General features: G+C 41.0%; 1 protein-coding gene across 18 annotated transcripts in view; it reads left to right on the forward strand.

The window, feature by feature from the left end:
• The first annotated feature begins 2532 nt into the window (after positions 1 to 2532).
• The window catches only part of TCERG1 (transcription elongation regulator 1), a 35707-nt gene continuing 24719 nt past the window's right edge, over positions 2533 to 13520 (forward strand). For 3 of the 18 annotated variants that reach the window (XM_083429010.1, XM_083429009.1, XM_083429020.1), the window contains exons 1-6: positions 2533 to 2694; positions 6143 to 6368; positions 7175 to 7327; positions 7953 to 8223; positions 8993 to 9235; positions 12622 to 12684. In XM_083429010.1, coding sequence (XP_083285136.1) covers positions 2588 to 2694; positions 6143 to 6368; positions 7175 to 7327; positions 7953 to 8223; positions 8993 to 9235; positions 12622 to 12684 — 1063 coding nt within the window. In that variant the 5' untranslated portion in view covers positions 2533 to 2587. Of the gene's footprint in view, positions 2695 to 2796; positions 2987 to 5529; positions 5652 to 6142; positions 6369 to 7174; positions 7328 to 7952; positions 8224 to 8992; positions 9236 to 12621; positions 12685 to 13520 lie in introns of those variants that run through there. The other 15 variants (XM_083429013.1, XM_083429011.1, XM_083429025.1 and 12 more) reach the window with 11 other exon arrangements.

Consider the following 13520-nt stretch of genomic DNA (forward strand, 5'->3'; position numbering starts at 1 on the left):
ACTTTCTCCAAATAATCCTGAAAACTGTAGTTTGTTAAGGGTGCCAGGGATTGTAGCTCTGCGGGAAGTTCTTTGGGGGAGAATGCATGTGCTTAATATGTAGGTGTGTATGCAACCTAACCCTTTAGGGGCAAGTGAAAATGTGTAAGAGAACATGGTGTCTTGTTTGCTGGCTAATTACTTGTTCCTAGGCAGCAGACAAGAAACGAGGCCATTAACAAAAGACCTAGCACAGAAGAGACATGAGTATTGCAAACAAGTGAGATTTCATTAATGCTCTTTTAGGTCAATCTTCAAAGCAATTCACTGGACAAGCTATCAAAAGAAACCGACAGCTGTAAAGTACTCCCCAGAAGATCTGCATTGCTACCTTGATGGATAATTCTGTCTACACATACCAAAGCAGCCGAAGGGGATCTCCTAGTGGCTAAAAGGAAGAGTGAAAATAAGAGTTACACTATGGAGGGGAAAGAACCTGATTAGCATTGGTTCTTTGAAATTATATTCCTGTGATGTAACAATCAACAACAGAAGTGGATTCTGAAAGCTCTTATGGTTGCAGAGAGACTTATATGTCAAGGTTAGAAGAATAAACACCTACTATCCATAACTCAGTGGTCACTGTCTTAAGATCTTACTGCCTTTCTCCATTTGAAATTATAACCTATCATACTTGATTGTGTTTGGGTGTCTGCTTGGATTTATGAACTGCCTATATTAATATATAAATTTAAATTAGGATTGATAGAGTGTTCTTATTGCTAACCTGAGCTGACATCATTTCTTCTTTTTCTTTGTTATATTTGCAATGAAAAATAGACAACTAGAACCTTGGCTCTGGAATAAGGTACAATCCTATTTAAAATAGTAGGACTTCTCTGAGAGTTTAAGTTAGCATTTATGGTCTGCCATTCACCCAATATACAAAAAGTGTAGTGTGACACAGACTCAGCTTCCAGTTTTGGGAGGGTTTTCCCACTACCCACCAGAGCTGGAATTTTCACTCCTGCGCCTTTGCAATTCCATCCTGATTTCAGAAAGAGGATGTTGCTGGTACTACTGCTTCCACAGACACTAACTGTGGCTAGCCATCCCACAGCAGACCCCAGTGGAAACAAAAGAGAAAAACCAAAAGTAACATCCATGGATAAGTCCAGATGGCCAGACTAGACACTCAGAGCTCTGAAATAAGAGAGTCGGCACTCAAGCCCCAATTCTCTTTCTCATCACCCCAAGCATCTAGTCAAGCCACCAGGACTCATAGCAAGCAACACCCTGACTATATTTGTGATTGGGCTACACTATGTTCATCCAGAAGTGAAAGGTAGCAGCAACCAAAGAAAGTCCTGCTTTTCCTAACTGGTATCTTTTCAGGCAGATGCCAACAACAACAAAAAGATCTTTTGTTTTTGAACATTTAAAAGCACAACACTTTCTCTTGCAAGTCAATGGAGCAGCAAGCTTCTGAGTGGACCTGAGATGGCAGTTTAAGCAGTGGTATAACCTGAGTGGTATTTTGGCTTGAAATTAAAACCCTACTTTTAATCAGCAGTATTAACCTTGGGTAACATTGCAGGGTGAACAAAAACTACTCTCTCCCACCAACAACAAGCCTTATGAGTGGATATCTCCCCCTCCCCTACCCCAATCCCAGTCAGTATCTGCATTTTATAGTATTTGAAATTGTACTTTTATCTGTAACAGCTTTTGCTTGCTTTTATATATGCAATAGTTGTTTTATATTTTTATTCTATTGTGAGGTCGCTTCAAAATGCATCCTAGGAAGTGATTTGTTAATTAATTAATTAATTAATTAAGGATTGTATTTGCATTTGTAATAGCAATTATATTTTAAAATGTTTAAAAATACATTATAAATCATAGAAGGGTAGCATGTTAATCCGTTGCAGCAAAAAACCAAAAAGAATATAATCCCATATTATATTGTCACTCTACATTTTATATGGTGTATTTGTTTTAAAATTGTTAACTGCCATAAATCAAATGAATAAATCTGAAAGTATTTGTTCTTCTTTGGTAAAAAGATCGCATTTCTCTTCGCATGAAATAAGTCCTGAGCAAGAAAGATCCTAAACGTCTCTACCATTTCGGAGAGGACACGATGGAGCCCCACCATAGCTGAACTACATTAAAATTGTGATTTTACTGTTTCACTTTTACTGCTCTCACTTCAGACCCCGCGAGGTTGAAAAAATGGCTTCTCCAACATACACCCGGAAGTTCCGTATCAAAAGAATAGGATGCGCCCCTTTATTTTCTTATCTCTGTGGTCAGAGACTTCTTTTTTTTTTAAGGTAAACAAGGTCAATTCCGGGTTATAGGTCACGTGACGTGCAAGCGAGCGGGCCGCAGGAGGGCGCGTTCAAGCGGCGCCGCTTGATGCTCTTTGAGCCAAACCAGCCAGTCACTACTCGCTTTCCGCCTCTCATTCAAAATCGGCGGCGACAGGCACCAATCGAGGCGAGGGTGACGCGGTGCCGTCATGTGATTGACGCACCTGGCAGCCACTGACGAGGCGGCGAGGCCTGGCGAGGGTGGGCGTGTGCGGCGGCAGAGTCGGCTGGTGATGGCGGAACGAGGAGGAGGAGGAGGCGGCGGCGGCGGCGCGAGTGGCGGAGCAGGCGGCGGCGAAGGGGACGCTGGGGCGGCGGAGCGGTACAACAATGACATGAGGTAAGGCCAAGTCCTCCGGGGATGGCAGCGGGCGGGGGGAAGGAAGGGGTTGGCAGGAGGAGCCGGGAGCACGAGGCCTTTTGTGAGCGCGCGCGCGCTCGAGGGAGAGAGAGCGAGCGCAGAGGGCACGAGCGCCCTTCCCGCTCCCGCTTTGGCGGCGCTGGGCCCGCCCCCCTCCGTCCTTTCGTCTCGAGGCGGAAGCGGCCGTTCAGCCTCCGCTCCCTCTCGGGGCTCCCCCCCCCCCGGCCCGCCCGCCCGCCCGCCCTTCACCTCAAGCCTCGCTCCTGCCCTGGTGAGATTCCCGCTCAGCGCCCCGACCGCTTTAACCGCCGTTATTTCAGAGTCTCCATGCTCGCTTGTTTTATTTATTTATTTTTTTATTTCCAACGGCTCTTCAGCCTTGAGGACGGGATGCCCGTTTTGTCTGTTGGCTGCTCCCCCACACGCAGCCGGCTTTTGCCAATGGCGGCTCCCGGACACACGCTGACGTATCAAGAGCGGGGGGCGGGCGGGCGGTCGAGGAGATGCGTGGTTCCCTCTTCCCCAGTTCCTTCTTGAACTGGCGCCTCAGCTGGGGGCCTGCGGCTCAGTAGTAGCTGAGAGCGCATGCCTCTGTGCATGTGGAAGGCCTCAATATTTCAGCAGGAAAGAGGATCTGAAGAAGGCAAGGGGAGGAAATAAAAGAACCCTTGCATCTGCAGCAGATACCTGTTAAATCTATTCTGTGCAGAGTTAAATGAAGCCAGGGGCTGCCTCAAATGTAAGGCAGGATTTCATATGTTCATGTAACCAGACTGCATTGAGGAGGAGAAGCCCCTCAGGTTTGTGTGTGTGTGAAAAACTTGAAATGCAAGCGTAGAAGGAAGCGTAGAAAGTTTTATCCAGAAGGAATACTTCACTTCTTAACGGTAGTCCTGCATAAGGAAGCGTTCCATGTGACATTAATATAGGGTTGTGTTTTGCATGGTATGCTTCTGGCGTCCATGTGTTGGAAAGCTGTGTTGAATGTCAGCTTCCCAACATATGGATGCAGAGCAAAACGCATGCATGACGATTTTCCGTACATGGAAATACTTGCGTGTTTGTTATTAAAGTCATTTCTGTACTGCTTTGTATTCCTGGAAAAAGAATCTGTAAGGGGTTTGCAACTTTCCTCAAAGCTTCAAATGAAATACAGTAAAGATCCACCATTTAAAACAACAGAATTAACAGAAAAATATTATTTGCAAACATTAAGAAATTACAAGTAAAAAATTCAAATATTAAAAATGTACATATTAAGCATCATTGGTGACTAAACAGAATAACTGAGATTGAAGTTGTGCCACCACCCCAGCCCTCTTCCACTTAAAACATATGAAGCAGTCCAGTTTAAAGTGGGAAATCTGTACTTGAAAAAGAAGTATGCATGAAAACGAAGACAGGGCTGCTTCACCTTCAGTAGTCTTGCAGAAGAAATAATTTCAGCAGCTGGTGAAAGTCTTCTGCACTTCTATTAAAGGTGCAGAAGTCCAGTTTGCTCTTTCACCCAGCTACCCTGCTTGCATATACTGTATCTTTGGTAATTTGCAGTATGATGTGACTTTCACTGTATCCAGAAATTCCACTGCAAATACTAACAATCATAAGAGTGGTGGAAAAACTCACCCAGATAGTATTTTTAACTTCTAGTGTTCTAAGCAGCAATCTCTATTCCAATTTAATTGTTGTGCATCACAAGAAAAAGGCATTGTCCTTTTGAAATGGCCCATTATGACAAACAAAACAAGGCCTGACTATGCATATATAGTGGACTTGCTACACTTAAGGCCCAGGCTGTTTCTCCAGTCTATTGCAGCAGTGGTGAAAGCAGTGAGGATTTAGAGATGTAGGATAAGAAGCCCTCAATCCAAGTTGTTGCCAGCCTTTATTCTCCCTCTTATGCCAGACTATGGGTAGAGGCGGGCTGGTGGCAAGAGTACTGAATACTGGAGGTAGAGGGAGGGCAGGAAGACCTATATCACACCAGAACACTGTGTGCTCTTTAGCAGGCCGCAGACCTTCCTCCTCTCAGAAACTTATATAGGAGGCTTTTTATGTTCAGTATGAATTGAAATGAAATAACTTATATGTCTCGGAAATACTAAAAGTTTTGCATTCTCTTGGATTCTGCCAATTTGTCCTTCCCAGGATGGATGTGGGCAACCAGTTTTTTCCATGCACTAATGCATGGCAGAAAACTATTCAATGCTTTATTTTTCCGCATAATATTTTCCATTTCACAAGTTTATTATTATCAAATAATGGAGGCCAATTGCAAATTCTCACTACCTATGCATGTGCTGTGATAAAATTCTATCAGTTCTGTAGACAGTATTTTTCCAGAACTGGCAGAATACCTTCCTTAGTGAGAGTGTTCAGTCTTGGTACCCCTATTTATAAGATATATTTTAAATGACTTATATTTTACATGTACAAAATACATGCACATTGTGTCAGTTTACTTAGCTGCATTGTGGCTTTTTCCTTTTAAAGTGAGCTGTGATAGGAAAAGTTCAGGCCCAAACTTGCTTGAGTTCTAAAGGCATAACCTGAAATCCTTACATATGTGCATCCTTTGTAACTCATGCAATATGCATATATTATGTACTCTTAATAGCTTTATCACAACAAAAAATAATCTGCCGTGGCTCTTGACCATCTCAGTGGAGTTGGCAGTGGCCACTGAGTGTTACATCACAAATTTATGAGTTATATACAACAATAGAATTCTTAAACACCTCTGTGCTATGCAACTTCCAAAATTAGAAGGTTGAATATTAAGTGTTGAATTATTTGTCTGTTGTCGTTCACCACCTTATAACCTTTGTTTTTTTCAATTTTGAGTCATCATGCCAACATTGGTATTGCACTGGCACTAAATGGTGGGCAAAATTGTTTTCCTGAGAGCATCAGAAGAGCGTTTGTTGGTTGCAAAGGTGAACGTTTTTTCTATATATACATTTACTAAGCTACCTCTGTAGAGGGCTGGGTGGCACAGTGGGGATAGCATTCTCAAATTCTGATTTAGGCTACAAGTGAAAAGGATGTAGATGTTCCCATCCAAGTGTGTGGTGTGCACCCATTCACATTATGAAACTGTTGGGTGCTTTGGTATTTATTAAAATCAGTTGTTTTAGAAGTCTTGGAGATATATAAATACAGGAGAGATGTGGGTATTGCACCTTGTGTTTGAGGTGACTTGTATTTAGGCTTGTGGGAGGGAAGCTTGTGCAGTGCCTTTCCATTTGAAGTATCCCCAGTCTAGATACTGCTTTCCAAGTCATTTAAATTGTGAGGACAAAGCCTCCCAAACAGTTTGGGGTTCATGATAGCTTTGTCACAATGTTTTGGTTCACTTGTTACACCAATTCCCTTCTGTTGATCAAATAATTTGAAGACAAAACTGTTCATTTTGGTTTGCTCACAGAATGGCTCAACAACAAGCACTGAGATTTCGTGGACCAGCTCCTCCACCAAATACTGTCATGAGAGGCCCACCACCTCTTATGCGCCCACCTCCACCTTTTGGTATGATGCGAGGCCCTCCACCACCACCCCGGCCTCCGTTTGGACGTCCTCCATTTGATCCAAATATGCCTCCAATGCCACCCCCAGGAGGCATTCCTCCACCTATGGGACCTCCACATCTACAGGTAAAAATATGTATGAGATGAGGACAGTATCAGTTTTATTTTTTAATGTCTGAAGGATTGCTTGTTCCAGCAGTGAAAACTGTGATCATCCATTTGCCAATAGCCCTTACCACCTTTTTTGTCCAAAGAATTAAAGTTATGTTAATATTAGGTGTTTTCTTCTTTTTCTCTGCTGTCATATACTTTAAAAAAACACTATCATTATTTGCCTTTTTTCACTCAGCTGTCCAACTTTCTGCTTCCTGAAACTTCATCTATTTCTCTTGCTTAGGGCAACAGTCCACAACCTTTTCTCCCTAAGGCTTTGATGGAGTTTTCATCAGCCTTTCTTCCTATTTCTCAACTCATTTGTTTCCTCCTCTTTTCTTTCAAATCTGCCCACTATTTCCAGAAAGTGTCTAGTTTTCAGTCCTTACTCTTTCCATAACTGAACATTTTTCCCACCCAGCTTCCTAGATGTGTTCCCCTGGAAGCCAAGCACGTCTGTCTTTTGTCACAACCTTTCCAACAGTAGCCTCTAGTCTGTAAGCCCTGTGTGATTGAGTGCAACAGAACTCCTCTTTCTGCATGTCCCCCGAATATGTTCTGGAGAGTTGGGAGAACCCCCAGAACAGTTTGGGGGGGCATGCAAGGGGAGGAGAGGCTGGGAAGGTTCTGTTGTGTTTGGGGAAGATGTTCTGTGCATGCAGTGATTTAAGTTGGATACATCCCATAGGGACTTATTTCTGGATAGATTTGATTAGTTATGAAGGCACTGTGAATTTGAACATCCCTTGTAATATTTTTACTCTTGCATATGTTTGTAGAGACCACCTTTCATGCCTCCTCCAATGGGAAATATGCCACCACCTCCTGGTATGATGTTTCCTCCAGGGATGCCACCTGTCTCTGCCCCTGGAACACCAACAATGCCACCTACTGAAGAGATCTGGGTAGAAAACAAAACTCCAGATGGAAAGGTAAGATTTATCCCTAGTAGCAATAGTAATAATTGTTGTCTTGCTGCACTGAAGATACAACGATCCTGTTGGGAAAGGCAGAAGGTGTGTATTTGATGTTTTCAGGTTGGCACCACAGGGCGGTCTGAATTGTTCCCCTCTTTGGGAAAAGAAGAAGAATATAAGAATAAGAAGAGTTTGGATTTGATATCCCTCCTTTCACTCCCTTTAAGGAGTCTCAAAGGACCAGCCCAGGGCCTAGTGGTTCCATGGCTGGCCCTGCTCTGCATGCCTCACCTTGATTTGGGGCCTCATGTCAGGGATAACTTCACAACTGCCCACAGTTTTGGCAGGCACAGTGGTAACCTTTATGGCAGCAGCATCCCTTGCAGGATCATGCTCAGTGGATGGACACGTCTGCAGAATCCCAACCCCCTCTAGCAGCATTGATCAGGGGCTTAGGCTTGCATCCTTCGCAATCTTATTTGTTAAGGTGGTTGTGTAGCATTGTAAAGCCTTCAGAATACTACGGAAATTTTTTAGCGATTATATTGATTTTGAGAGTTTTTCACAGGTAGGAATCTGAAAGGTGAATGGAAGAACAAGGTTATGTACAGTAGCATAAAACTGTCTTTTTTGCCTCTAGGTTTATTACTATAATGCACGGACACGTGAGTCAGCATGGACCAAACCTGATGGAGTGAAAGTTATTCAGCAGTCTGAACTGACACCAATTCTTGCTGCTCAGGCCCAGGCTCAAGCCCAGGCCCAGGCTCAAGCCCAAGCTCAAGCTGTAGGTGGTTCCACACCTACTACTAGTAGTCCTGCATCAGTATCTCCATCTCCATCATCAAATAGTCAGTCATCTACAACGTCTACTAGTACCACAACGACGTCTGTTTCACAAACAGTTTCCAGTAAGTAAAATTGCTGCTGAGTTTAATATTAAATTATTGCACCACTTGGAGGTGCTATAGGATTCTAGAATGCTTACAGTCTGAGTTATAGAGGGAAATATTGAATATACAGTATCTGCATTATGCTGTGGCCATGCATATGCTGAAGTGCTTTCATTATGTTTCAAAATTTTGCTTTATATTACAAAGTATACCTTCACTCTGCAATGGTACAGTGTAGTTTCCTTGTTCTTTATTTTGAGTAGGAGCAATGTAAGTTCCTAATACATCAGTTGTTCAAATGACTTTATTTGCTGTTTGATGAATCAACAGAAAACTCATGCCACTGCTCTGGAGGTTTGTTAGGTGCATTTTATGGAAAATGTGGAAATGAAATAAAATCTTAATCCTTTGAAGAAAGCTGAAAAAAACCATTATCAGCTATTTTCAGAAATTTGCCTAGGCTGTTTGAGGTGAGTGTGCGTGTGTATGGTAAATTTTTGCAGCTGCAGAGATTATTTCATTATTTGATCCTTGCAGCAGAAACCTCTTGGTGACTCCACTAGCAGAGCCCCTTGATAATCTTGGCATTAAGATTGAAGTTTATACTAAAATGAAATAACTTGCAAGTTCTTAAGTGGCCCCTCCGAAAACTGCATAGTTTTGTAAATTACTTATGAGAGCATAATGAATTTGGCATCAATTTACAAAGGAATGTTGGTGAATCATATTAAACATGGAGCTTATACATGTATGATACAGGGTTTTTGATGTTTGTTCTCTTTATCAGCACCTACAACACAAGACCAGACCCCCAGCTCAGCTGTTTCAGTTGCCACACCTTCAGTCAGTGTTTCAACCTCTGCTCCTTCTGCTACATCTGTGCAGACTGTACCCCAGCCAGTCCCACAGACTTTGCCTCCTGCAGTACCTCATGCAGTACCTCAGCCGACAGCAGCAATTCCTGCTTTCCCACCAGTAATGGTACCTCCATTTCGTGTTCCTCTTCCTGGCATGCCTATTCCACTTCCAGGTAAATTGAGATACTATCACTGTCTTGCCAGCCACATGTCCATGTTGTCAATTTGTTTGCACTCATGTGTCTACTGTGTATGGAATTTGCCTGAATCCTCTTCATTTAAAATATATTCTTCAACAAATTTGGAGTTAGCTGACAGGCTTTTTAGAGTAAAAAAATATATTCCAGATTTTATTTTTATTGGCAAGAAGTCATGTAAAACCCCCTTTTTTGGCATGAATACATATTATACTTCAAACACAATTTATTGGTTTAACAGTTCATGGTTGGAAGAAATTCACCTTGTCTTTGTTACTTAAGCTGCAATCCTATACACACTTACCTGGGAATGCTTCCTTCTGGGTAGACATGCTTAGGATTGCACCCTAAGAATGTGATACTAGGCTTTACTGACTTTAAAATAAGCGATGTCTTGGTAGAAGTAGACTACTGTCTTGAAGTAAATAGCTGCTTTGGTGAATTAACTCTTATTAAACTGGTTAATTACCTATACAAGCTCTTCAAAACATTAGCTGTAGAGTCACATATTACAGTGCAGCTATTAATGTATGCATATTTGTAATTGATAGAGATAAAACTGACTGAGTGCAAAAGAAATACACTTCAGTTGTTACCTTGCCAAGTGGTAATTACCAGATGGAATCAGTAAACTTTCATTGAAGGACAGTATAAAATGAATTAATAAATTCAAAGATAGGGTTTAATTATCTGTCAGTGCAACAAAAGTTCAAATCCATGGTGCCACCTATGGTGTCCTCCCTTTCTTGCCATCACTTGTACCCCTAGAATTTAAAGACAGACTGTGTTGCAGACAGGGAGAGGATTTGGTGGTACTCACATACACAAGTACTTTTTGGGCAGGCCATATAGCTTCATTCTGAAATTGGAATAATTTCAGGCCTGTATGGTTGAAGACAGAATCTTGGACCTATGTGGGAAGTGTGTTTGAAAATTTGCTAGTATATAATAACTACTGTAGTCTATTTTATTTTTTATTTATAAAAATTTCTATACTGCTGTTCATTTGAGGATCACAGCACAGTTTGCAATATAAAAACACAAAAATGCATAGTAACAAACAAAAAGAATACTCTCCTCCACCTCCACCCCTGTTTAAAAGGCTGTTGTGTTTAAGCCCTACTTAGGATTCTAGCATTACCAGGATTCTTAAGTCACCTCAGCTGACTGAAAAAGGTTAACTTTTTATAAAAGCTACATCTAGTGCCAGTGACATATGTGGGCATTTATACAAAGATATGTTTTTCAAATTCATGAAACTCTTCTAGTTTGGCTTCAGTGCTACTGGCCAAGTTGCCTGTCTTAATAGTGAAACATCTGAGATCTTAAAATATACAATATGAAATTCCAATAGTTATTCTGAAAAGTATAAACGTGATTGGTAAAGCAGCGGAAACTACCTAGCACAGGAACTGCAACAACAGGAGATACAGAAGGAAGGAGGAATTGGTGAAAATTCCACCATCTTCCGCCAACGTGAGCAGAACGCTGCTGATTGCAAGTCTTGATCCAATTAGTAGTGTAGTTTTTGTCGTTTCCATAGGCAGAATCCTATGTGCCTTCTTTAAACAGACTTTTCGTAGCATAAAAAACAAGTCAGGTTAGAATACTAATGCACTAAGAAAAAAATAAGAGAGGTTGGAACATCCAGTAACAGTTTCAAATACTGAAAATGTATTATACATTGTCACTCCTGAGATTGTACGTGAAGTACCTGTTCGAATTATTTTCTCCCCTTCAGCCTTAAGTGTTTAGTTATAGTGTTTAACTATACAGCCTTAACTAAACAGCCTTAAGTGTTTAGTTACATTTTAACATGACAAGTTTGACAGTGGAAATGGCTACTTTTCTCAAAAATCTTTCTGAACAAAAACTTGCCCAGATTCAGTGATCTTTCTATAGCACAATCTTACACATACTTATGCAGAAGTTAGTCACAATGTAATGATACTTACTCTCTAGTAAATCTGTTTAGGATTGCAGCTCTACACTTAATTTTCAGGCATATTCAAAACATGGTTAACAAGATTAACCTCTGCATTCATTGCAAATTTGTAACGTAAATACACCCTAACATATATCAGCAAATATTTTGCTTGACTTGGCAGTTGTGCATTTTGTTCCATGCATGAATAAAGCTTGGGAATATTATTAGAAAAGATATTTTCTGGAAGACTAATGCAATACAAAAACCCATGAATGATAGTTGAATGTTTTTGTATTGGACACTCTTGAAGAAACTTTGTTTTTTGTTTGTTTTGAACTTGGGATTTAATTTCATTTTGTGCATCTCAAAATATGGGAGTAAAAATATTCTAAAAGAAATTTGGGAAGGGTTTACGTTCTTGCATTTTCTAGTGTTAGAAGGTACTATAAACTTAGTACCTCTTTAAATTATCTCTTGTCTGGAATGTCCCTTCAGCCCTGTTTCCCTCCCCTCCTTCCTCAATTGCTGGGTGTCCCGTCCTATGCAACCTGTCAGTAACATTTTTCAATTGGAAAACAGTTCTTGACTGCTCTTTTCAATGAATAAACTTAAAAGGCGTCCTTTAAACGTAAGCCTACCTTGCCACATGGGACTCTTCTGTGTGGCTAGGGAAGTGTTTTGTAAGTTGTAATTTGTTTTGGCTCCGGAATGGAGGTAGGAGTGGGAGAAGGGAGAAGGGAGAGAAGATACAAGGGAGAGCATATATAGGCAACTAATGAGCCATCAACTCAACTTCTCTGTTTCCTTTCTTCTTTTGGAGGGGGCCTGTTACCTTGTCCCTTACTTGCATTCACCATCTTACCTTCAACCTTACCTGTTTTCCCTCTTCAGACTGATACTCCTGTGCCTTCTAGTATGATTTGCTTTCTCAACACCACCATTCTTTTCCCCCTGCTCCCCCAAATACATTCCTAAGGCTTCAGTCCTGTGAACACAATGGGGCTTCCTTCCAAGTAAATGTGCATAGGATTGGGCTAAATGAGCTATTTGCACTAATCCTGGACAGATTGCTGTAATACGGCAAGATAAGTATGACCTTTCATAGCATTGTCTCACAAGGGGGTGGAGAAGCTTGACCACACTGAATTTAAATCCCTGCATCATTCCCTCATTTTTTTAAAAAAAGATGGCTGCATTGTCATTTAAGTCCTCATGTTCAGTATAATCCAAGATTATTGCAGGAACTTGTCATTGATCTTGAATCACTTTACTAAAAGGGAAACGCATTTTAGACCTTCCTGCTTGCTTCCCACTGCCATTGGAAAAAAAAATGGCATGCTAAATTTGTAGCAGGAAAATTGATACTACTCAGATTCCCAGTGGTAGCTGACATGCAGTGGCAGCTTTCCAACATGCTTGCTTATCCATTTTACAGGTGTAGCAATGATGCAAATAGTCAGCTGCCCGTATGTAAAGACAGTCGCTACCACCAAGACCGGTAATTTTTTTAAACCATCTTAGTCTGTTTTGTCTGTAAGTTGGCATGGTAGTGAATGTTGTTGTTTTTACCTTTATTTGCTTTTCCCAAATAACTGGATCTCTTATATTTATTTTCAAAATACACTTACAAATACACTTACAAAGATTTCCCCCCAATTAACTGGCTATGAGCTTAATTAGTTAAAAAACAACAACACTTATGCAAGTTAAATTACTCTGTTCATGTGAATCTCTTCCATAACCATATTTTGTTTTTGCTTTCCTATGTGGGATACAGTGTTTGATTCCCCCCTCCTGCTATTTGTACAGTGATCAGACTTTGTTTGCATGTTAGTGTGCTTGTGTATGTGTATGTATGTCTGTGTCTATGTTTAAACTTACATGTTAAAGGCTGTTCTAGATATATATGTTTTCATGCAAAAAGGAGTTTGTTGTCAGTACCTTACATATTCACAAAAAACTAGAGTCATGCCGCATTAAACCATCTGTTATTTTAACTTTAAAATCCAAAAATCAAAGTTGAAGGCAAAATCCCTAAACATGTGATCCTGACTTCTAAGATTGGGTGCTCCTGACAGTGCTTGAAGGAGCTCAGTAAGTGTGCAGGACTCTCTCCCCTTCCATGGCACTGGGGAAGCTCAGCTTGCATGTGTGGGTCTGCTTTGCTGGATCACATGACCATTTAATAGAGAGAACTAAGAAGATTTCCTGATAATCATGCTACATCTGTACTGAAGAAGCTGACTTTATTGTTTTACTACTCTTTGTTAGTGTTACCACTTTGAAGAGCAGTAAATCCTTCCCATCTTCTTTTAATGCTGATTATTATGATAG

The sequence above is a fragment of the Podarcis tiliguerta genome, assembly GCF_965153285.1.
Source record: "Podarcis tiliguerta genome assembly, chromosome: 2".
In the NCBI taxonomy this organism is placed as follows: domain Eukaryota; kingdom Metazoa; phylum Chordata; class Lepidosauria; order Squamata; family Lacertidae; genus Podarcis; species Podarcis tiliguerta.